At 37.2% G+C, this 26,280-nt stretch overlaps 1 protein-coding gene across 1 annotated transcript in view; it reads right to left on the reverse strand.

Annotated features, from left to right (window-relative positions):
- The window catches only part of LOC150080206 (protogenin-like), a 393,090-nt gene that overhangs the window by 179,362 nt on the left and 187,448 nt on the right, over positions 1 to 26,280 (reverse strand). The window contains exons 11-13 of the mRNA XM_090380644.1: positions 22,383 to 22,508; positions 6,315 to 6,503; positions 5,680 to 5,799 (exon numbers count right to left, since the gene is read on the reverse strand). Coding sequence (XP_090236770.1) covers positions 5,680 to 5,799; positions 6,315 to 6,503; positions 22,383 to 22,508 — 435 coding nt within the window. The remainder of the gene's footprint in view (positions 1 to 5,679; positions 5,800 to 6,314; positions 6,504 to 22,382; positions 22,509 to 26,280) is intronic.

Here is a 26,280-nt window from a genome sequence, read left to right on the forward strand (position 1 = left end):
ATGATTCATCTCTAACAGTGTCTCTCCACTCGCTTTCTCATAGACGCACTCATTTCTGCTGCATGCCTCTTCTACAGATACTTCCATGGGCACTGTTCTTCTGAATTGGCTTCTATAATTCCTGCTCTCTCTTTCAAAACAGTCCAAACACGTGCCGCCACTAGCCACATCCGTTTACTGTCCAACTTCAAAACCACAGAACTAACTTTTCATCTTCCTCATTTATTCATTCAACTGCCGTTTTCTGGAACAATCTTCCTTCATACGTATTTCCTGAAAATTACAATATACAGAAGTTCAAGTCCAATGTCAACAAATATCTTCTTTCGTCTTCTTAACCTCAAACCCAAGCACGGTACTAAGTACTATAGGTTCTAATTCCTCTCGTGTTTGGGGTTCACATAAAAAAAAAAAAAAATCATAGCTGACCCTACAGAGACCAAAAGGAACGAATAAAATTCCTTCCTTTTGGTCTTATTTGCTGTTTGTTTACATATTACATTTTTGCCTTATTTGCTGTTTAATTACATATTACTTTTTTGGCCTGTACATAATGTATAGTTATATACTCCCTAGCCTCTGACGTGTCTCTCACATATATACCCCCTAGCCTCTGTTGTGTCGATGTAGAAAGCTTGTGCCTATGGATTGGCTATGCACGGAGGTGCTGTGTTTTGTTACGTCCTGCTCGCTGTTTTGTTAACGTCATTATTTGTATTTCAATTATTTCTTCTTTTTACATTTCCTCAACAATAATACCAATACTGACTTAAACACATGAGGCATTTGTCCCGTCTTCCATCCAGAGACCGACTAGGGTACAGGTTTAGCAACCCTGGACAACCCGAGCACAACTATATTTCCCTTCTTCCAATTGCTTTCTACTGTCCTTAATAACTACAACTTATTTCTCGTGCGTGATTAGGCTGGCTGAAAGCAATATCAAGATGCTAATTCCTCTGCTGTTGCTCCTTGATCCTTCTTAAACAAAGTTTAGTGTCTTTTCTATACAACCTTGTTAGCCACCGATTCTCCCTTTGCTGGCACTTCTCCTCATTTGTTTAATTGCTTATGTCCCCGTCACACAATACGGTTCACTTTGACGATTTCAACCTATTCCTCGCCACCCCACACTCGAGGTTACTTCCTAACTGATATAAATATACTGTACAGAGAACTACAGGCTTTCCTCTTTGGGTCTCCGATGTTGCTCTGTAATCACATGTAGCTAACTTCACCAATTCCGGCCCAATCAAACTGTAAGTTGGCATTAACCTGACACTATTCTGTTATCTAAAGTTACTTAGTTCAAATTTCATACTGTATTTTGCCTTCTTTTTGAATTCAAATCTTCATTCATCTTTCCTTTAATTAAATTTAATTGGCATTATTTTATCTTTTTAACTCTATTTTATACTTAAATATTTATTTAAGTCTGAATATTATTCCTTCATTTTGGTCCCTCTCTGGTCGGCTAGGATGTATACGTTTCGCATGTATATGTCATAACAGAAAGAGAGATCCTGCTTATTGCAGTGGCTCCTAAGGTTTTGGCTGCCGACCCTTTGAGGAAGTAGTTAAAGCCCTAGGACCCACTACTTTAGGTACCATCGTTATTATCATTATTATTTTTATGTTAATTAATTTAATTTCAGGTTATCTGTTTTTACCTTGCTGGCATTCTCAATTTTTCCATGGTAATTACAACTGACAGTTCAGCAGCTCTACCCAATACACAAAATAAATGTTTGTCTATATTTCATTATGGCTGCCACGTATTTCTATTATAGTAGTGCCCCGGTTCCATAACCCAGTTTAATTATTTAATACTTTTTCTTGCTTGCTTAGTCATTCAGTATTTATATACTACATTCCTACTATCCTACTTCTATTGCTAGTTTTCGTCTTTATTTATTTAAAATACTCCTTTTCCCTTCTTCATCCTCAATTTAATACCTCACCCTTATACCATTTGCTTGTTGCAAATGTATTTTTAAAATACATTGATTTCTTATCTATACAAAATTAAATCCTATACTAAATTCCAGATATTTATATTAAACATATTGATATTAATCATTTCAGTCAGGTGTAGTTCCCTGATGAAATACCTAATCATGTATCAATATTTATTGTTGCTGACATCAGATCAAGCATTTTTGCATTACCTATATTAGACCTTTTACTAAAATTGTTTCCCCCCCATATCTGATGACAGCTATACCATTTTCATTTTATTTTCATACCTTTTCTTTTATTTTCATATTTATACCATTTTTATTTTCATTTTTATTTGCATTTTATTAATATTTTGTGTACTAATTTTACTTTACAGTTCCCCCACTTTATATTGGCTTGGAAATTCAGCCCATAATTTACTTAATTCATTGTAATCTCTAGGATATTAACATTCTTTTATCTTTCATTAACCTACTGCTCTTCTTTTTCTACTTTCCTCACCCTTATAGTTACTGGCATCTTGTGTAACTTTCACATCCATTTATACTTACTGAATTTAATTTAATATTAATACAAATTACAAATACTCTTGCATCCTTTAATTCTGCTTTGTGCTTTTAGGTGCATCTGTCATACCTAATTTATTAATCTTGCTTTCACTGAAAACATTTCATCTACTGTTTACCTCTTTTCTATGTGACTCTTTAAACTTTTCTTTTAAAGAGTTACATTAAAATCCCATTTATATATATATATATATATACACATATATTATACACACATATATACACATATATATACATATATATATATACACACATATATATATATATATTTTTTTTTTGAAGGATTAAATTCTATAAGTGCATTGAAATTTGGGTGAATACATTAATAAAATAAATTCAGTAAACCCACGTTAATCCAGAGTAATTGGGGTGAGAGATCATCTGGATTAAGCGTTAATTTGGATTAGTGAAGCAAACAATAGCCCTAAAAGACAAAAAAACTTAGAACACAAATAAATGGAAAATTTAACGATATAGGTGACTGAGGAAAATAAATAAATAATAATAATAATAATAAAAAAAAAAAAAAAAAAAAAAATCACTCTGGAGCCTTTATTTAAAAATGATAAAAAGTCAATACATTTATCCATTGAAATATGGATAAATGTATTATCTTTTGTCTTTTTATACATTTATCAGGTGGCTCTGGCGTTGCATGCCAATGGCACTTGATCATTGCTGTGAATACGACTTAATACAGTTTCTTCCAGCAACTTAATACAGTTTCTTCCGCATCCTCCGTATTTGGTGGTGACGGGATCAAACCCCGGTCTAATCAAGAAGCGTGTTACGCACTGATGCTCCTTCCCACCTGGCTAAGGAGGCACATGGTTGTGACTTTGATAATATGTAACCTCCAGAAATGTGCTTTAGAAAAATATCACAGAGGCATTCACAACTGATTCCTATAACCAAAGATGCAATTCTAATAAACGGTGAGCAAGTGTAGTGTATTTTATTGATTTGAATCAGTTCTTTGAAATTTGATTCCATAAACCAGCTGATTCTAATAACCAGTGATCACTATAATGAGCACTTACTGTATGTAGAATTTTGTGCTGTCATTTACAACCTGTTCTCAGAACTTTTTGACTACCTCATATCTACATCAATGTATATGCTCAAAAAATAAATTAAGCCTTTCAGAGCATCCAATCATATTTTCCTCTATCAATAAGTATTCTGAAACTATTTTGGACAATTTCTGAGTTCATTCCTGGTTACAGAGCATAATTAGTGATGTCCTTAGTATTAGATCAATCTATTTTAAGTAGGATAGGGTTCACATTTCATTAGGCCTCTTCTTAAGAATATATCATAGTAATTTCTTAGTTGGTTTGTTTCTCTGAGTGAAACCTATGAACAGATTTCCCTGAGCAGAGGGTCCTTAAGAGAAATGTTTTGCAGCTCATTGAAGGTCTTTCCACAGATTTCGCTGTTGTTTATTCGTTGTTTGCTATTTGGTTTTTAGAAGCATTAGCAACTAAGGCCATATTGCCCCGGGGATATGCGGTGGTCATTCCCTGACCTTTCGCATCCTCCGTATTTGGTGGGCACAGGCTCGAACCCCGGTTTAATCAAGAAGCGTGTGCTATGCACTGCTGCTCCTGCCCACCTGGCTACGGAGGCACCACAAATTTTGTTCAGTGTCACCAATCCCCATCCTTTCAGTTAATACCTTTGCTCATTTATATATTTTTACTTGGTTTTAACTAAATGTTATGCAATTTGATTATTTTCCAAGGTACATGCTGTTGGACAGGGTAGGCAAATGCAGTAACTTTGTTTTCATCAAAAAGTATACCTCTGCAGCACAGAGACATTTACATGCAGTCTACCATGGAGAGGAAAAAAGTTTCAGAAGAAAAAAAATACATATTACAGGCATAAATTATTTAAATTCTTCAAAATTAAGATAATTTATGTGTTGATTATCATTAAGCCCAACAATCCAAATTTTGTTACAGATTTAGAATGAAGCTGTTCTTGATATCATAATGAAATCTAAAATATAATTAGGAATCTAGAAATAATATGATGAACAAAAAGCATCACAAACTTTACCTATATATCCCTTAAGACGCTATGGCTAAAATTATAAATGAGCAGCAAACAAAGACCCTTTACTATGCAGCTTATTTTTATTAGTAAGATAATAAGAGGAGTATACCTCAATACAGTACGTAGAACTCTTCCGTATGATACCCTCCAGAAATTAAAACGGAAAAAATGAAAAAAAAATCGACAACTTACCGGTACATTAGAGTAAAATACAAATAATTAAAAATCAAATTAACGCAATTAAAAGAATCTAACGAAAATATTCAAAACGATTTTCCTTCCTGAAGCTGACAACGCTTTTCGACCGTATGTCGTGATCACAGGAATGAAAATTACTGAATCGGGTTAACCTGACACTTAAATAGTGATTATTTATCTTCGCGCATGCACGTAAAGGTCCACGCATCGGAGATCAAATATGGCCGCCGAACATTAAGAGAATTCTCGTGTAATTTAATTTCAACGGTTTCTGCAATTAATAGTCGCGTATAATTACGTTGAACGTTAAGTATTTTGGCCTCGTTAAATAAAAAAGTATGATCTCGTTAATTGTTCGGCGGCCATATTTGATCTCCGATGCGTGGACCTTTACGCGACGATAAATAATCACTATTTAAGTGTCAGGTTAAGCCGACTCGGTAATTTTCATTCCTGTGGTCACGACATACGGTCGAAAAGCGTTGTCAGCTTCAGGAAGGAAAATCGTTTTGAATATTTTCTTTAAGATTCTTTTAATTGCATTAATTTGATTTTTAATTATTTTAAATTGATTTGAATTGTGTTAAATTGATTATTTAATTATTTGTATTTTACTCTAATGTACCGGTAAGTTGTCGATTTTTTCGTTTTTTCCGTTTTAATTTCTGGAGGGTATCATACGGAAGAGTTCTACGTACTATATTGAGGTATACTCCTCTTATTATATTACTAATATTATTATCAACGTAGAACATATTGAGCATTACAGCTCTGATTCATACTATCTAGCTTATTTTTAATAATGAAAATACTGGAGTTCAAAATTTTATAGAAAAATATATCTTGGACAAACATGCAATACTGGTTATCATAATATTAAATAATATTTAAATACCTTCTACAGTTTCAATATCTGGGTGGTCCTCTGGAAGAGTAAGAATATTACGAACTGATTCAGGACCCTCGCCTTGGTCATTATACCCTAGCACATGAACCTCATACCATGTTTGTGGAGCTGTAAACAAACATTTATTAGTATCAAACCCTTCAGTAATGCATTTTTTAACATTATTATTTTTTATATATATATTTTTTAATTTTCTGTAAGTAAAATGCACACCTGCCAATATTGCAATTTATATATAGTGGTGAGATAGGAAAAAATGATTTTATGATCACCACATGTGTAAAACCTTGAATACAATCACACACATGCACAAATCAATTTCATTTCCATAAATCTGATTAATACCCTTCACAGTGGCATGTTAAAAGAACTGTAATTCTGTCTTTGATCTTCTTTCCTGCAGATGAAGAGGAATTTTTAAAAATCATGCAATGTTCTGGGGCAGCCCTGTATAGTACAACCCTGTTACATCTGTATTAATATTTAATATAAACAATGATAAACTACTGAAGCAACAAAATTATAAAAAACAGCTACATGTTTACAAAAAAAAATTAATCTATAATATGGGAGCTCAAAAAATATAAATCAGTAGAATGAGAATATAAAATAATAGTAGTTACCTAAATCAGTAAGCAAATGATGTGTTAAATTAGATGGAACATTTATTGGCCCCTTCAATGGATGACTCTGTTGACGATAACGAAGCCTGAATCCATCAACCGGGTAAACATTTGTGGGTGGCATGGTCCACTTAACTTCCAATGTAGTTATATTTACAACAGTTAGATGAACAATTGGAGAAAGTGGTACTATTTAAAATACAAATTATAGAAACTAAGTTATGAAATATCACTTGTCTGTTTTAATATAGGCATAATAAAATAATACCCTTACACTTATTACCACTAGAGTGAATTAGATATTAATATAAATTATGAAGGATAACAACTTAATGAAAGAAAATGACATTAAAAACACCCGATTTTATTTCAAAATATTGTGTAGAAGGAATCGTGGAATAAATGATTCAAAATTAAATAAATTATACACTTCATTCCAAGTTTGTTTTGTAATTTTAAATAGAAAAGTAAAATTTAGTACACTAGTATTAACATCAGCCATTTAGTGCAGGAAGTCCTTGGCTTCTGCTGCATAGGAGAGAAAAAATAATAAACCATCTAACTCCTTCCTTCCATAGATATCTATATAGCAGCTAAATTTCCACCCATGGGGAAAACTTATTCTGATAAGTAACAACTCACCGACTAAAAGAAAACTTTCTGCAATCCAACCTAAACTTCTCTGCAATAATTTTAATAATAATTTGAATTTATTGCCGTGGAATTGTTCTGCAATCACCCTCTTTCATATTACTTCCTTCTCAATCAGATCTCCTATGAGTTGCACCAAGAATTTAAATATAGGCGTTTTGTAGCCCTCGTATTCGAAGTCTTCTCTGTTTCCTCCCACTCAACCATCCCTTTATCCATAGAAGAAACATGTCCTTATTGCCACAATTTATACAACAGTCATTTATGTCCAACAGTATCAAAGGATTTCCTAAAATCCAAGTATATGATATCAAAATTATTTTCTGCATCCAAGTTCCTTTGTGAGCACAATACAGTATCCAATCAAATTGGTCAAACAAGATTTCCCCATAACAAACCCATGCAGTATCTGAAGTATAATTCCAGCCTTGTCTAGATAACCCTGCATTACCTCTTTTACCAGTGACTCCATTATTTTCCCTGGAAGAGAAGTCAAACTAACAGCTCTGTAATTATTCATGTCATCCTTTCATCCTCTTTGTGAATTGAGGATACATTTGCACATCTCTAGTAATTGGAGAACCTCCCCTGAATCCAAGAATGCTCTCACAATTGTGACTAAGGATTTGCATATTTCCTTCACTGCCTCCCTTAATATAATTGGATAGATCACATTTGCCCCTGTTGGCTCTCTTATGTTTAACTTCAACAGTTTCTCTTCCACTTTCCCCTCAGTTATTACAAAATCATTTAGCTCTTGGGGGTATACATGGACTAAGAGATTAACAGTAGCCACTGGCAGAGGCGAAAGTGATTCTTGCACTACTTCTATTGAAATGCAATTGAGCAGAAGCCTGGAAAGCAAGGCAATTGAATTTCCAGGACAGCTGGGAGTCATAGTGGAACAAGTAAATACATGGGGGTAACTAAGAGTAGAAACAGGTGCATGTATACTTGCATGTACACCAGTGCTAGGAGTATAGTTAATAAATTCGATGAGCTTGAAGTGCTAGTCAAGACATCAAAGGCAAATATTGTTGGGATATTAGAGACATGATGTCACACAGACATAAGCAGTGCAGAACTGGAATTTGTGGAGTACAATGTGTGCAGAAAGGATAGACAGGACAGGAATGGAGGAGGGGTTATGCTGTTAGTTAAGAAACACATAAAATCTAAAAAAGTGCATCCAATTGATCTGGGTGGACAATGCAACGTTGAGTCTGTTTGGTGTGACATGGAAAGAAAAAATGAGAGTAGGTGAGTGTTATAGGCCTAACGAATCTGATGAGTATAATGAGCAATTGTGCAGAGAAATACAGTGGGCCAGTAAATTAGAGTGTCTTATAATGGGGGATTTTAATTTCCCAGATATTGAATGGAATTTGTGAGTTGGTCACTCACACACTAGCAAGGCTTTGTGGATTTACTGGATGATTGTTTTCTACAGCAGCATGTTCAGGAGGCAACTAGAGAGAGTAATAATCTTGATCTGATTATCAGTAGTGATTGTTCATGCATCAAGAATCTGCAGATAAAGGAACTGCTAGGTGACAGTGATCACAGTGTGCTGAAGTGGGATTTACTCAAAGAGGTAACTACCATTGAGGGTAAAGGGAAGGGTTTTTGCTTTCGTAAAGGTGACTACGGTGGTCTGAGACAGTATTTAAATTTCATACGGTGGAACCAACTGATGATGTTACCAACAGCAAATTCAAAATGGGAAGCATTCAAAGAAATAATCTTGGAAGGTACTAGGCTTTTCATACCATTTAAGAATGCCGACCGGGCTAACCAGGTGGGTAAAGTGCCTGCCTGGCAACCCAAAGGTCGCAGGTTCGAATCCCGCCTCGAGTTTGGATCAGAGTAAAAAATGCAAAAACCTTGGGAGGTGCATTATGGCTACAGAAGCTGATGCGCCAACAAACTAAGGAAAAAAAAAAAAAAAAAAACAATTAAGAAATATTGTTCAAGATTTAGGCCTAACTGGATGTCAGATGAACTAATTAGACATTAGCATTAGCAGAGGCATATGATGCAAGAAAGCAAGCTTATTCAGCATCAGCCAAAAAAAAAAAAAAAAACAACCACTACTCCCATTTCACCCCTCAATTTGTTCGAAATACCTGTCCAGCTGATCCTTAAATTTGTTTAGGCTATCAACTTCAACAACAAGCGATGGAAGACAATTCCACAAACCAACTGCCCGCTGGCTAAAGGCGAATTTCTGCACATCTATCCGACATCCGTCCTTCCTCAATTTGAATTTATGCCCTCTCAGGTGATTATTCTGAGCAAGAGGAAGAATCCCATCGGCATTGAGCATGCTCAAGCCATTCAAAGCCTTGTACACCTCTATCAGATCACCTCGGCGATGCCTAGTCTCCAGGCTCTGTAATTTGCAAAACTTAAGCCTTTCTTCGTAAGAGCAACCCTTTGTTCCATTCACTAATCTTGTTGCCCTTCTCTGTACTCGTTCCAGCAGCTCTACATCCTTCTTGAAATGAGGCCTCCAGACCTGTATACAGTACTCAAGGTGTGGCCTGACCAATGCCTTATACAAGGGAATAATCACATCCCTGTCCCTGCTAGAAAAATTCCTGTATATCATTGACAAGACACCATGAGCTACTCTTGCAGCTCGTCTGCACTGCTCAGAGAACTTCATATCTGCCTGCACAATTACACCCAGGTCCTTTTCATTCTCTACCACTGTCAGCGTAGTACCACAGAGTTGATACGTTGATCTGGGGTTACTGTTTCCCATATGTAGTACTTTACATTTGTCAATGTTAAACTTCATTTGCCACCTCTCAGCCCATCTGCTCAACCTTTCCAGATCCTGTTGCAGCAGCATAGTATCAGTAGTGTCCTTAACAACCCTGCCAACCTTTGTATCGTCTGCAAACTTGGACATTAAGCCTGATACACCATCATCAATATCATTTATAAATACAGAAAACAACAATGGACCCAACACTGAACCCTGAGGAACTCCACTAATAACATTAGTCCACGTTGAGCAGTGTCCATTGATTACCACTCTCTGTCTTCTGCCACTCAACCATCCCTTTATCCATAGCAGCAATTTGCCTCGAATGCCACACTTCTCCAATTTGTGCAGCAGTCTTCCATGAGCAACAGTATCAAAAGCCTTTCTAAGATCCAAATATATAATATCAAAGTTATTCCCTGTATCCAGTTCTTTTGTGACTACATCATAGTATCCAATCAAATTGGTCAGACAAGACCTGCCCTTAACAAACCCATGCTGTGTCTGAGCTATAACTGAATTCTTGTCCAGATGATCCTGCAGTGCTTCTTTAACCAGTGCCTCCATTAATTTTCCTGGAACCGAAGTTAAACTAACAGGTCTATAATTACTTGTGTCAGCCTTTGATCCTCCTTTGTGAATTGGGGTTACATTTGCACATCTCCAGTCCATGGGTACCTCCCCTGAGTCCAAAGAAGCTCTCATAATTATGGCTAGGGGTTTGCTTACTTCCTTTGCTGCCTCCTTTAATATAACTGGATAGATCCCATCCACCCCGGGTGCCTTTTTTATGTTTATCCTCAACAATTTATCCTCCACTTTCCTCTCAGTTATTAGAAAATCATCTAGCTCACTGCCAATGTTTACTTCACCTACGACATTCCCCTTCCTGAATAACTCCTCATGTGTGAATGTAGATGCAAAATACTCGTTTAGATTGTTAGCCACCTGAGCTGGATCCTCAACTGTTGAACCATCAACATCCAGTGGACCAATCTGATTCATCCCTTTCCTTCTTGAGTTTAAATAGGTAAAGAACTCTTTTCTGTTTTTCTTTGCATCCTTTGTCAAGGATTTCTCATAATCTGCCTTTGCCTGCCTAATCTCCTTTGTGACTTGGTTACAGACCAACTTATATCTATCATAGGCTTCCACGTCACCCATTAATTTGTATGTATCCCATGCATTTTTCTTCTCTGCCATATGTCTCATTAGTTCATCTGACAACCATTTAGGCCTGAACCTTGAACAATATTTCTTGGTTGGTATGTAAAGCCTGGTAGCTTCCAAGATTAGTTCCTTGAATGCTTCCCATTTTGAATTTGCTGTTGGTAACATCATCAGTTGGTCCCACTGTATAGAATTTAAATACTGTCTCAGACCATCATAGTCGCCTTTACGAAAGCAAAAACCCTTCCCTTTACCTCTGATGGTAGTTACCTCCTTGAGTAAATCCCACTTCAGCACACTGTGATCACTGCCACCCAGTGGTTCATTTATCTGCAGATTCCTAATGCATGAAGAATCACTACTGATAATCAGATCAAGAGTATTACTCCCTCTAGTTGCCTCCCGAACATGCTGGTGTAGAAAACAATCATCCAATAAATCCACAAAAGCCTTGCTAGTGTGTGAGTGACCAACCCACAAATTCCAGTCAATATCTGGGAAATTAAAATCCCCCATTATAAGACTCTCTGATTTACTGGCCCATTCTATTTCCCTGTACAGTATCTTATTATACTCATCAGAGTCATTAGGCCTATAGCACACTCCTACTCTCAATTTTGATTTACCTATGCTTATGTCACACCAAACTGACTCAACACTGCACTGTCCAGCGATGTCAACTGGCTTCACTTCCTTGGATTTTATGTGTTTTTTAACTAATAGCATAACCCCTCCTCCCTTCCTATCCTGTCTATCCTTTCTGTAGACGTTGTACTCCCCAAATTCCAGTTCTGCATTCCTTATATCTGTGTGACACCACGTCTCTGATATCCCAACAATATCTGCCTTTGATGTTTTGAGTAATACCTCAAATTCATCAAATTTATTTACTAAACTCCTAGCATTAGTGTACACGCAAGTATACATGCACCTGTTTCTATTCTTAGCTACCCTAACACAACCCATGTGTTTACTTGTACCGCAATGACTTCCAGCAGTCTCTGAAATATCCTGCATCTTGTTTTTCAGGCTTCTGCTCATTCCAATAGAAGCAGTGCAAGAATCTCTTTCACCTCTGCCAGTGGCTACTGTTAATCCATTAGTCTTTGTCTCCCCCCATGTGGCAGAGAAGAAAAATGCATGGAATAGATATAAATTAATGGGTGACATGGAAACTTACGATAGATATAAGCTGGTCTGTAACCAAGTCACAAAGAATATTGCGCAAGCAAAGGCAGATTATGCGAAATCCTTGGCAAAGCATGCAAAGATAAACAACAAAGAGTTCTTTACCTATGTAAACTCTAGAAGGAAAGGGACGAATCAGATTGGTCCACCGATATCGATGGTTCAACTGTTGATGATCCTGCTCAGGTAGCTAACAAACTAAATGTATATTTTGCATCTACATTCACACATAAGGAGTTATTCAGGGAGGGGAATGCCACAGGTCTCTTAAACTCTGGCAGTAAGCTAGATAATCTTGTGATAATTGAGAGTAAAGCGGGGGAGAAATTGTTGAAGATAAAGATAAGAACGTTATGTCAGGGATCTGGGAATATTCTTACCGTGTGCAAGTCATATCCAAAAATTTCATTATCATTCATCCCCCACACTTTTTTCTTACAATTGAATGCACCACGAATTGTCAAAACTTATTGAGCAAACTTATCTGTGAAAAGATCTAAACCCACCAAACACTTCCTAGTTCATTTCACAAATATACATGGTCTCAGTTCTAATCTCAATGATGTCCATTTCCACTTACAGTCTGCCAAACCCCATATACTTTTTCTGACAGAATCTCAGTTATCGGTTGATTCAACCACTGCTCATCTTAGTTGCCCAAATTATTCGCTGCATGATTCCTTTCAACTCAAAGGTGGTACTTGTGCACATGTCCATTCCGATATTCCCTTTCAGAGACTTGGTAATTTGGAATCTCCTCTTTTCAATCTTCTCTGGCTTAAAATCTCTCTACCTCATTCTGTCAAATTCATCTGTTCTCTCATGCATTCTCCCAACTCCACTAATCACTTGGAACTCTTGACTTCCTCTCTTTGCCACTTGACTTTCTCCAATTGAACTTTCCTAATTTTAAAAATCACCGAATTTTCCTTGGTGATTTTAACATTCACGACTCCAGCTGGTTTCCATTTTCTTGTCCACACAGACTCAGCTGGTCAAGATGTTGGACATTTGAAATTACTAATGACCTCTCACAGATGGTTCATTTACCTACCAGAATACCAGACAATTCCAACTATATAGCCAACATGCTCATTTTTTCTCACAAACAACTCTTCTAATTACACGGTCGAAGTGAGTGGTCCTTTAGGCACCTCAGATCACAACTTGGTGATTGTCTCTTCTCTAATGGAGCCTTTATCTCATGGCTATTCCCAACCTCACGTTGTCTGGCATTACAAGAATGCAAAATGGGATGATCTGCGAGATTTCTTTTCCTTTGTCGGATTACTGTTTCAAAACTTCTGATGTCAACGTTTGCACAGATCATGTCAGTGAAATTATTCTTGAAGGAATAGAATCCCTTATTCCACACCCCACTTTGGGGTGTGGAATAAGGGATTAACTTTATCTAAACTTTGGTTTTCCAATAAATGTGCTAAGGTTCTTCAAGAGAAGAGTGTTGCATATCGTAACTGGCTTGCTTCCAATTCTTCAGTTTCATTTTCTGCTTACACCAAAGCTTGCAACAAATTTAAAGCGTTATTAATCAGTCCAAACTAGATTTTGAACAAAAACTTGCTTCTTGCCCTAATGTTAGCCGAGCATTATCTCTAGCCAAATCTACTGGCCGCAACTTTTGGTCATCTCTTCTCCCACCTCAAAACCGGATGGTTCTATTGCTACTTCAGCCAAACATAAAGCTAACCTGCTATCATCGCATTTTTCTTCCAATTCAAGTATTAATGACCTTGGTAAAACACCTCCAACCATTCCTAGAAAACTCTATTCAATTCCTCCTGTGGTCTTCCGTCAAAAGGAAGTCAGAAGGATTTTGACGAATTTTGATGCTAAGAAAGCTCCAGATCCTGACAGTATTATTATTAGTAATAGTAGTAGTAGTAGTAGTAGTAGTAGTGGCATGTGATGCAAGAAAGCAATTGTATGAGCTTATGCAGCATCAGTCAAAAAATTTTTTCAAAACAATTTGCTCTAAATGTTTGCCCAGTTCCTCCTTAAATTTATTTAACCTATCAACTTTTACAACAGATAGAAGTTTGTTCAAACAATTAACCACCCTCTGGCTAAAGGCAAATTTTCCGCACATCTATTCCACATCTGTATTTCCTCAATTTGAATTTATGCCCCCTTAGGGTCATAATCTGAACAAGTGGAAGAATCCCATCAGAGTTTAGCGTGCTCAACCTGGAGGTGCCTAGTCTCCAGCCACGGCATCCCAGGGGCTTACATCTGGTGAGCATGGGCCTGGCACACCCAGGGTCCTGAGCTGGATATCATCATTCTTCTCTTTCTTGGTGATTACCTTCTACTTCTCTCTTTCTCTCGGGGTAAATCAGAAATTTATTTTACACGGTGCAGTATAAGATTCAGGCTTCTTTGCACCATATGGCTAATAATAATAATAATAAATTGCAGAACTTAAGCCTCTCTTGGTAAGAGGATCCTTTTATTCCCCTCACCAATCTTGTTGCCCTTCTAAGTACATTCTCATGCAAATCTACATCATTCGTAAAATGAGGCCTCCAGAACTGTACGCAGTATTCAAAATGTGGCCTGACCATTGCCTTATACAGAGGGACAGTCACCTCCTTTTCCCTGCTAGCAAAATTCCTGTATATCATTGACAAAACCCCATGACCTGCCCTGGCAGCATCTGTATTGCTCAGAAAACTTCATATCTGACTGCAGAATTACACCCAGGTCTTTTTCATTTTCTACCACCTTAAGTGTAGAACCACACAGTTGGTACGCTTCTCTGGGGTTACTTCTACCCATATGCGGTACTTTGCATTTGTCAATGTTAAACTTCAGTTGCCACTTCTAAGCCCAACTGCCCAAATTTTCTAGATCCTGTTGCAATAGCACACTGCCATTACTGTTATTAATAACCCTGCCCACCTTTGTATCATCTGCAAACTTCGACACTAAGCCTAATATACCATCGCCAATATCATTAATAAATAAACAAAACAACAGTGGACCCAACACCGAACCCTGCGGGACTCCACTAATAACATTTCTCCACTTGTTCTAAAAACCTGCGCTCATGGACATAATCCTGTTCTTTTCCACCTTTTTTCACTTTCTTATTCAAAGGGCGTTTTTCCTTCTGCTTGGAAATTTGCTCATATCCAGCCAGTTCCTATAAAGGGTGACAAATTCCTCCCATCCAATTATCTTCCCATTGCCATTACTTCTACTCTTTCTAAAGTAATGGAGAAATCAATTAACAACCAACTCTTAAACATCTAGAAACCTTCCGTATGATCAGCGATTGCCAGCATGGATTCCATCAGTGGATCGACACTGATAGAATTCTGGCTTATGTTACCCATTTATGGACTAATTCAATGGAAAAGTATGGTGAAACACAAACAGTTGTGCTTGAAATCTCAAAGGCTTTTCATCGGGTTTGGCATAAGGCTCTTCCAAAGGTTTGCCAACTGTTTTTTTTTTCTAATTGGTTATCCAGTTTTCTCTCTGACCGCTCACTGCGGGTGATGGTAGATGGCTTGTATCTTCTAACTTCTCCAAAAATGCCTGGTGTCAGCCAAGGTTCAATTCTTTTCCGCACTCTTTTCCTCTTGTACATTAATGACCTTCTTTGATTGACGGAAATCCTATCCACAGTTTTGCTGATGATAGCACATTGCATTCCATTTCCAGTTTGAGAAATCTCGCCCTGCTCAATCAGCTTCAACTTAGTATTAGTATTTAGTAATAGCAATGGCCACATGGTGCAAGGAAGTCTATGGCTTATGCTGCACCAGCCAAAAAAAATAAATAAATAAATAAATAAATAACAATAATAATAAAATACAAAAAAATAAAAATAATAAGAAAATTTAAAAAAAAAAAATAATAATAATTAATAAGAGAAAACGAAATGGACAACATAAGCATTTCCTAATCCCATAGGTAATTATCTAGCTGACCTTTGAATTTCCCCAAACTGTCAGCCTCTACCATCCATGAAGGTAACTTATTCCAGTAATTTATAACTTGCTGGCTCAAATAAAACCCCTGTTATCTAGTCTAAACATCTCCCCCGTAACTTGAAATTATGGCCCCTAGTTCTAGAATCATTTATAACCGTGAACATTTCGTCCTCATTCATTTTGCTTATGCCTCTCACCAACTTCTCAAATATCCGCTGCCAATTCCTTAAATGCCAATCTCCTTGTAATTCTCCAGTGGGGCAGAGACAACTCAGCTGATTTCAATCCTAAAACTCAGTCCTGTCTTATATATTGCAAAAAGGATTCTTCTGCTCCTATGCTTATCTTTGGTGACCCTCCAATTTCTAGGCAAGATGATATAGCTCTTTTGGCAAGTACACTGACTTCTAATCTGTCTTGGCACAAACACATTACAAATATTGCTTCCTCTGCATCTAAAAAACTTGGTTTTCTCTTTTGCTCTCGGTATTACTTTTCTTCCAAACAGCTGTTCGCACTGTATAAATTACAAATCCGCTCTACCATGGAATATCATTCCCACATCTGGGGTGGTGCCCCAAAACCTCTCTCAGGCTTCTAGATTCCATTTAGAAGAGGTAAGTTAGGTTAATTAATGACTCATCTCCAACAGTCTCTCCACTCTGTCTCATAGACATTCTGTTTCTGCTGCATGCCTTTTCTACAGATACTTCCATGGGCACTGTTCATCTGAATTGGCTTCTATAATTCTTGCTCTCTCATCCAAAACAGTCTGAACACGTGCTGCCAACAGCAAACATCCATTTTTTTTTTTTTTTTTTGGCTGATGCTGCATAAGCTCATACACTTGCTTTCTTGCATCACATGCTACTACTACTACTGTACAGCTTCAAACTCACAGAACCAACTTTTCATCATCTTTGTTTATTCATTCAACTGCCGCTTTCTGGAACAGCCTTCTTTCATATGTATTTCCTGAAAATTACAGTGTACGTAAGTTCAAGTCTAATGTTAACAAAAATCTTCTTTCGTCTTCTGAACCTTCACAAAGGGGGTTTAAAGGGTGGCATAAATAATTACAGACCTGTTAGTTTAACTTCTATTCCGGGAAAAATAATAGAGTCACTGGTTAAAGAAGCAATGCAGGAACACCTAACAAGACTGCAGTAATAGTTCAAATGCAGCATGGGTTTGTAAAGGGGAAGTCTTGTCTGACCAATTTGATTGGATACTATGATGTGGTCACAAAGGAACTGGATCCAAAAAGCTTTTGATACTGTTGCACATGGAAAACTGCTGTACAAATTGGAGAGGTATAGTATCCAGCTGACCTTTGAATTTCCAAAACTGGGGAAATTCAAAAGCAAGTTACTGCAATGGATAAAGAGATGGTTGAGTGGGACATTTTATGATGGAATCCGTAACTTGACGGAAAAGTTACATTGAATCTTTAATTGGAGAAAAAGATTCTAAACGTTCCAAAGAAGATTAGATCTGAATGCAAAATTCATTATTTAGAATTTCAGTTGGCTATATCACCAACAGATAAAAAAAAAAAAACCACACCCAACTAAGTCGTATCAAATATGTTCAAGAAATAACAAATGCCGTGGAACATTCTATTATTGTCCAGTGTGCCAAGAGAAGTTAGCTCTTTGTGTGAAAAAAATACTTTCTTTTTGTGAATGAATTCGGTTTTCTGATGCCATGGTTGATTCTTCATTCTTATCCCAAAAGCCCACTATCCATCAGTTGCATGTATTTGCTACGAATATACGTGTAGCTGCTTCTGAAAGGCAAGTCATACCAGTCTGAGTTAACTCTTATGTGGGCCAGATCGCTAAATACGAATTAACTTGTAGTTGGCAGTAAATGTGTTAAAAACAGTGAACCCTAAATGGAAGGCCTTCAGGGAATTAATTTTGGAAGCTACTAGGCTTTTCATACCAACTAAGAAATACTGTTCAAGATTTAGTCCTAAATTGAGGTCAGATAAACTAATGAGGCTCATGGCAGAGAAGAAAAATGCGTGGGATGCACATAAATTAGCAGGTGACACAGAAGTCTATGGCAGATATAAGTCAGTTTGTAATCAAGTCACAAAGGAGGTTAGCAGGCGAAGGCTGATTACAAGAAATCCTTGGCAAAGGATGCAAAGAAAAACAACAAAGACTTCTTTACTTATGTAAACTCTAGAAGGAAGGGGATGAATCAGATTGGTCCACTTGATGTTGTTGGTTTGACTGTTGATGATCCTGCTCAGATAGCTGACAAACTGAATGAGTATTTTGCAACTACATTTACACATGAGGAAGTCTGTAAGGAAGGGGAGGACAGAAGTTTACTAAACTCTAATAGGTAGCAAAATGATTTTGTAATAATGGAGAACAAAGTGGAGGAGAAATTGTTGAAGTTAAACATAAAAAAGGCACTTGGGGAAGATGGAATCTATCCAGTTATATTGAAGGAGGCAGCAAGGGAAGTAAGCAAACCTTTAGCCATAATTATGAGAGTATCCTTAGATTCAAGGGAGGTCCTTATTGACTAGAGGTGTGCAAATGTATCACCAATTCACAAAGGAGGTTCAAAAGGTGACACAAGTAACTATAGACCTGTTAGTTTAACTTGTGTTCTGGGGAAAACAATGGAGTCACTGGTAAAAGAAGCATTGCAGGATCATCTAGACATGACTGCAGTAATAGTTGTGATACAGCATGAGTTTGTTAAGACCACAGTAATAGTTCTGACACAGCATGAGTTTGTTAAGACTGCAGTAATAGTTCAGACACAGCGTGGGTTTGTAAAGGGGAAGGCTTGTCTGACCAATCTGATTGGATACTATGATGTGGTCATAAAGGAACTGGATCCAAAAAATAATTTTTATATCATATACTTGGATTTCAGGAAAGCTTTTGATACTGTTGCACATGAAAGACTGCTATACAAATTGGAGTGGTATGGCATTAAGGGCAAGTTACTGTAATGGATAATGGGATGGTTGAGTGAAGATGGCAGAGAGTGGCAATAAATGGACACTGCTCTATGTGGGTTAATGTTATTAGCAGAGTCCCCCAGGATTCGATGCTGAGCCCATTGCTGTTTTCTGTATTCATTAATGATATCGATGAAGTCATATCAGGCTTAAAATCCAACTTTGCAGAAGGTTGGCATGGCTGTTAATGATAGTAAAGATAGTACGTTACTGCAACAGGATCTAGAAAAGTTAGGTAGATGGGCTGAGAAGTGGCAACTGAAGTTTAATATTCACAAATGCAAAGTATCATATGAGTAGCACACAAGAGAGTAACCCCAGAGAAACGTACCAACTGAGTGGTACTACACTCAGGGAGATGGAGAATGAAAAAGACCTGGGGGTAATTGTGCAGTCAGTTATGAAGTTCTCCTGAGCAATGTAGCAGACTGCCAGAGCAGGTAATGGAGTTTTGTCAATGATATATAGGAATTTTGCTTCAGCAGAGCAAGGAGGTGATTATACCTTTGTATAAGACAATGGACACGCCACACCTTCAGTACTGTGTACAGTTCTGGAGGCCTCATTTTAGGAAGGATTTAGAGTTGCTAGAACGAGTACAGAGAAGGGCAACAAGATTAGTGAGAGGAGCAAGGGATTCTCTTACCAGGAGAAGCTTAAATTCTGTAAGTTGCAGCATCTGGAGATTAGGCACCCGCAGAGTGATCTGATTGAGATGTACATGGCCATGAATGGTTTGAGCAGGTGCAATGGTGATGGGATACTTCCAATTGCTGAGATTAAGAACCTGAGGGGAGCACAGATTCAAATTTAGGAAAGACATTTGTAAAATAAATGTGCAGAAGCTTGCCTTTAGTCAGCAGGTAGTTACTTGCTAGAACAGACTCCCATCTGTTGTTGTGGAAGTTGATAGCTTAAATAAATTTAAGGCTGAACTAGACAAACATTTGGAGTAACCAGATGGGTGACATGGGAAGGTCTTTTCTTTCTTTTTTTTTTTTTTTTTTTTGGCTGATGCTCTATAAGCTTCCTTTCTTGCATCATATGCATCAACTATACTAATGCTAATGCTAAAAAAGCTTTGAAGTGTCAAGGGCAGCTGCTTGAGTTTCACCAAAACTTTTCCACTGAATTTTTCCACAGTTGGGTACCATAAGCCATTTATTTGTTTGTTTGTTATTTGGTTTTTAGAAGCATTAGCAACTAAGGCCATATCGCTCCAGGGATATGCAGTGGTCATTCCCTGACCTTTCCACATCCTCCGTATTTGGTGGTCACGTGCTCAAACCATGCTCTAATCAAGAAGCATGTGCTACTCACTGCTGCTCCTGCCCAACTGGCTACAGAGGCGTCCCACCATAAGCCATTACATCAACTAGTATTGCTCGGAACACAGGGAAGAATTCCTTTGTGTGGTGTACACACCACACATTGAGCCCTGCTTACGTTGATTCACACCTGGATGGTCACCCCAACATACTAAGTACAACATTTCAGAACTTGCACTATGGGAGGGTACCGAGGATTACTAACAGTCACACTATCATGAAGGTGGTAGCAGAGGATTTGGTTTTCCAATGACTGGAATTAATAGAAATTAAGCCAACCTGACTCACAAGTGCCTCTTGAATATCAGTAACATCAGCATTTTAGACTCACAGGTAGCAAGGAGGAGCAGTGCGTAGCACACACTTCTTGATTAGACCGGGGTTCAAGCCCGTGACCACCAAATATGGAGGATGCGGAAAGGTCAGGTAATGACCACCGCATATTCCCAGAGCAATATGGCCTTGGTTGCTAATGCTTCTAAAAACCAAATAACACACAAACAGGTAGCAAAACTGCTTATCTTACCTGTGAGAATGTCTGTAACAAGCCTCTGCCAAATAAGGGACTTATTTAGGCAGCAAATAAATTTGTTTTAATAGCTTTTTCAAAGTCAAAAATCCTGACCCTAAATTCCTAAAAGATAGGAATGAAAAAATTTCCTTTTTAAACTGTTTGCTTGTTTCTTTGCAACTGAGAGTAAAATCTTACCCAAATTTCCTATAAGGAAGGAAAAATTCCTTTCAAGCTGAGACTGAATGTGTTCAGTGGTAATGGAAGGATGGAGAACTTGTCAGATTCTTGTTGACTAGTCCAATACCACTGCAGCCCAATGACATGGAACGTTGTCTTGTTGAAAGAGTTGCCCTAGTGGTCCTGAAAGAGTCACCATCCAAATATGCCCCAGGCCAGCATGATGTTCTTATAATCTCTTTTGTGCAATGGAGACTGAAAGTATCATGTCAAGTATGCCACAACTGCATCCCTCCATTTGCGTGATGCAATTGGAAACACAATTGGCCACACTACGCAACCTTCTAGCCATTTACTGTCTAACAATCTGCTTTGCTTCTTTGGTGGAAATAGTAAGTGCATTTCTTGAAACAGGCCCCAAGCAGTGGTATTCAAGAGGCCTGTTGGCTGTGATGACAACTATGCTCATGTGTCTAATGCACAGTCCACACTGAAATGGGTTGTGCCCATTTCAGTGTGAACCTTGCATCAGACGAGTTTTCAGTGGAAGCAGAATAATCACCACTATTAAAAATCAAATGCAGTAAAGCATATCAATTTTATTTGAAGTCTACTTCATTCCAGAAGCAGTTCAAGAATCGTTGAACTATTTGTAGAAAAGTTATTGGAAGAAATCAATGGTTTATCACCCAAAAACATCTTTATAAAATTGAAGAGCTATGGCAGAATATAATTAATGTTTACCCATATTACTGTTGGTAACAGCAGTTTCAAGCTACTTGTCTCTTTGGGACCCCCCCAAAGAGACAAGAAATCAATGGTTTATCACCCAAAAACATCTTTATAAAATTGAAGAACTATGGCAGAATATAATTAATGTTTACCCATATTACTGTTGGTAACAGCAGTTTCAAGCTACTTGTCTCTTTGGGACCCCCCCCCTTGCAGTGACACAAGGTATTGTTTTGGGCATATAACCCAGAAAAAAGCCATTTCAGAGTTCCCATTCACTAACTGTGCTGGGTTTTTTTTTTTTTTTTAAGTTTTTTTTATTATATTATTTTTCCTGTGGTATCAGTTTTAATAAAACAATAGGAATAGACGATCTAGTTTACCTTCCCACAATATTTACAATGTTGCATGAATCCAACTCCTCAAAAGAAAAAAAAAATTAAGTGAAGAAAAAAAAAAAAAAAACTGGAAAAACAGGGTTGACTGCTCCTGTATACTTTAGCAACTGTTGCATTACACAATAACTTTTTGGGAAGTATTTTCTGCTATCTAAATTCTGCTAAACAAAGTTTAAAGCTGCTTACCTTTAGCTGTGGCAGCATCTGGCATTTCATGCACAATCCAAGGCCATTCGTTATCCGTCAATACTGGAAACCCAATTTTTGTTCCTCCCATTACCCTAACATCATACTTCTTTTTTGGTTGCAAACCTTTAAAAAAATTAAAATTATAAATGGGTCAAATGCTCAACATAAACAACACTAAAATCAACTGCATATATGTGAGGGCTAGTCAAGAAGGAAAAATAACAAGAATATTGTCAGCAATATGTCATGCAGTCTTCTACAAAACAATTTTGGACTTGGTGCATTGTGGCCTCAGTCACTCCTGCACCATAAAAACCAAAATCAATCAATCAAGCAAAACAATAGCCAAACTTCAGATGGTTGTTAATTAGCAGATTCTGAATCAAAAATGTTATGATCAGATGGTAGCACACCAACCATTTTACTCTATTTTTTTGAAAAGTGTCACAAAAAGCTACCCCCTCCTTTTTTTAAAATAAATAATAAAAACTGCATAAATACTGCCCATGCTCCTGTGGAACCACGTGCTGAGAGCCGTGAGCCTGCTGTTATTTAAGTATGTGTTGTACCATAAAAATCTTACTGTTGAGAAAGGAGGCGGATGCCTCTGAAAGCTTCGGGATTTTAGTGGTTTTAGTCTCATTGTTTTATCGGTATTTTAGTGGTTTTATTTTCATTGTTTTATCGCTTTTATTTTATCATAAATTCTTATATATATGCTATATTTATTGTAAACAGATTATATTTTTATTCTACATTAATTTAAAGAAAAGTTTTGTTATTTCATTAGTTTTATGTACAGTGAAACTTCCCTTTAACGGACAGCCATGGGGAACGAAAATGTGTCCGTTAGAGAGAAGTGTCCGCTAACAAGAAGTCTGAGGGAGAAAAAAAAAAATGCTAAACGTTTAATGTAAAATTAAATTAAAATATATACAGATTTTGAACAATATTTTTGTAAATAATATACATACAATTGTGCTATGCATATTATGACTTTATCTTAAGAAAAAGACATACAGTAATCACTTATTTTCTTCTGCACCTTCTTCCAGCTGATAATTTTGTTTTCAACATTTGTTTGGAGTGAAGAAACCATCGAAAGTCCTTCAGTATCTTCTTCAGCGGCGAAAAACATTTTTAAACGATTGATTTGTATGAGCGCTTCTTCTATTTTCATCTGTGGTTCATTGTTAATATGTTCTTCAACAGAATGACCTCCTTCCATTTCTTCATCCTCATGGGCAACTTCTTGAAAAATATCGATGATAATGTCGTTGATATCTAGAGCACCATCTTCTGTAGGGAGGTTCGAGTCTATATCTTTGTAGCCAGGGTCACATGTAGCGGAAGTATCGTACATTATCAATAGATGTTGAAGTTCTTGTTCTTCTTGGTGCTCCACATTGCTGTTCACAACTTCAATTTTTGCGTTTGAGAAGCCAGACTTTACAAAACAGTTCACGACAGTTTGTTTTCTAATTGCGTTTACTGAAGAGGAAATCCACTGAATCGCATCTAGGATGCTGATTTTCTTTGCAAGGTCACTCGCACATGTTACATCATTCATGTTTGCAATGAGATGTGTTAAAACACGTTTTCTGTAGTGAAGTTAAAATGTTTTATTATCCCTTTATCCAAGGGCTGACACTCTGCAGATGTTTGGTGGCAGAAAAACGATTTGAAGGTTGGACAATTCAATGTGCGGGTGAGATGCAGCATTATCCATGAAAAGAATAATTTTTCTGTTTTGACGAATCAGGTTTTGGTTAAAGTGACTTATCCATTCGCTCATGATATCTTGTGTCATCCACGCTTTTTTATTAGAATTCCAGTCAACATTCAAAAGATTCAACTTTATGCCCTTGAAACAACGAGGATTTTGTGGTTTTCCTATAACAAGAGGTTGTTCAAAGTCTTCCAGCATATTTGTACACAATAGTACAGTCAAGCATTCCTTAGAAATTTTTCTGCCCTGGCGCTTTTCGTTTTTTAAACTCATTGTTTTTTCAGGAGCTTTAAAAAAACAACCCTGTTTTGTCACAGTTGTAAATATCCTTAGCTTCAAAATCACAACATAAATCTTCCAATTTGACGGTCCACTCTGTTACAACCCCAGTATCAACAGATCCACCTTCGCCACTTGCGGTTTTCCAAGAAATTCTATGCCGAGTTTTGAACTTGTCTAGCCATCCCACAGAAGCTTTGAACTCATTTACTCCCATAGATTTCGCAACCTCCAAAGCCTTTTCCCTAATAATAGGGAAAATTTTTTTCTTTAGCACGTGTGCGACAAATTTGAAGTCCAACAGTTTTCGGGAATGATTTTTGAACCTGATCATTTCCGTGTTGCCAAAATTGTTTGAGCAGTTCATTGTTTTTTCTTTAGGATGTTGCTTACCTGCGTCTTCCCGATTTTGAATTTTGCAGCAAGATTGCGAACACTATTTTTTTGCCGATGATACGCATTAATGAGTTCGACTTTATCTTTTAAAGTTAAATGTTTACGAGAAGACATTGTGCACTTCACACGACACTGAACAAAACTGAAAACGGAAACTGAAAAGACGAAAGGCCGACCATATCTCCCCCCCCCCGCACACACCGAATTCATCAGAAGTTTTACATTCATCAGAAAAATCGGAAATAGAAAATTAACACACAATTGAGGCAATACGTGGAAGAAACGTTCCTAGAAAAAGGGCCATGAGCTCGCCCGCTGTCCGTTATGGGGAGATCAAATTAAGTGCTAATCTAAACGAAACAGTGCAGATTGCCTGTCCGCGTCCGTTACAGAGAATGTCTGTAACGGACGCGGACAGGCGTCCGTTACAGACGTTTGCCTGTTTGCAGCTTCTGTCTAGCTTCCGCTAGACAGAAGCTGCAAACAGGTTAAAACCAATGGAGGTGAGTTGGGGAATTTGAAAATGTCCGTTGTAGAGAGATGTCCGTTAACGAGAGGTGTCCGTTAAGAGAAGTTTCACTGTATATATTTTACAGTATTAAAGTAAATTAAAAGTATGGTCTTTTAGCAACGGTTGGTGTTTGTGTGTAAATTTTTGTGAATATGAATTTTCCCAACCCCAGAGGCTTATTTGAAGAAGATAAAGTAAGTAATAAAAGGGGAAAAAAATCATATGGATATTCATTTCATTTATGGATTTACAACAGAAACACCTCAACGGCAGTTGTAAAAACAGCTGTTTCCTAACTGAAGAGCTCTAAAATAATAGGTATTCAGCAGAGCAAACAGGTAGCTAATAAAAAAAAAAGTGTCTTTTAACATATCTCAAGAACATCCATTACAAGATTTAGGATCACAAGAAAGTACACTGTGTGTGTGTGTGTATGTCAGCTGGTGCCTCCGTAGTCAGGTGGGAAGGAGCAGCAGTGTGTAGCACACGCTTCTTGATTAGACCGGGGTTCGAGCCCATCACCACCAAATACGGAGGATGTGGAAAGGTCAAGGGAATGACCACCGCATATTCTAGGAGCAATAAGCCAAATAACAAACAAACAAACAACAGCATGTCAGCTTCTCATCTACAATTTAGGTCTGGCAAGACCATAAAATAGTAACTAAATTAAAGCCTTTCATCCTTGAGATTATGTTACCCAAACTAAAGTTTTGCCAGTGCCTAAATATATATATCACCAGTTCTATAATTGCATTTTATTTTTGAATCAAGAAAATCTAAGCAAATGTAAATTTCATTCACCAAGTACTAATACCCAAAATATCACAAAATCCTTCCAGCAAACAGGATATTAATTTCCTGACATATCACTGAGAAATTTCTGAATGTGGCTTATTACTGCAATTCCTTAGAGGACAAACTCCACATCTACAGATATAATGTGCTTTCAATGTGTTGGCAAACCATCTTAGGTCTAT

This window comes from Mastigoproctus giganteus, chromosome 9, assembly GCF_048544385.1.
Source record: "Mastigoproctus giganteus isolate SK-2022 chromosome 9, ASM4854438v1, whole genome shotgun sequence".
Classification (NCBI taxonomy): Eukaryota; Metazoa; Arthropoda; class Arachnida; order Uropygi; family Thelyphonidae; genus Mastigoproctus; species Mastigoproctus giganteus.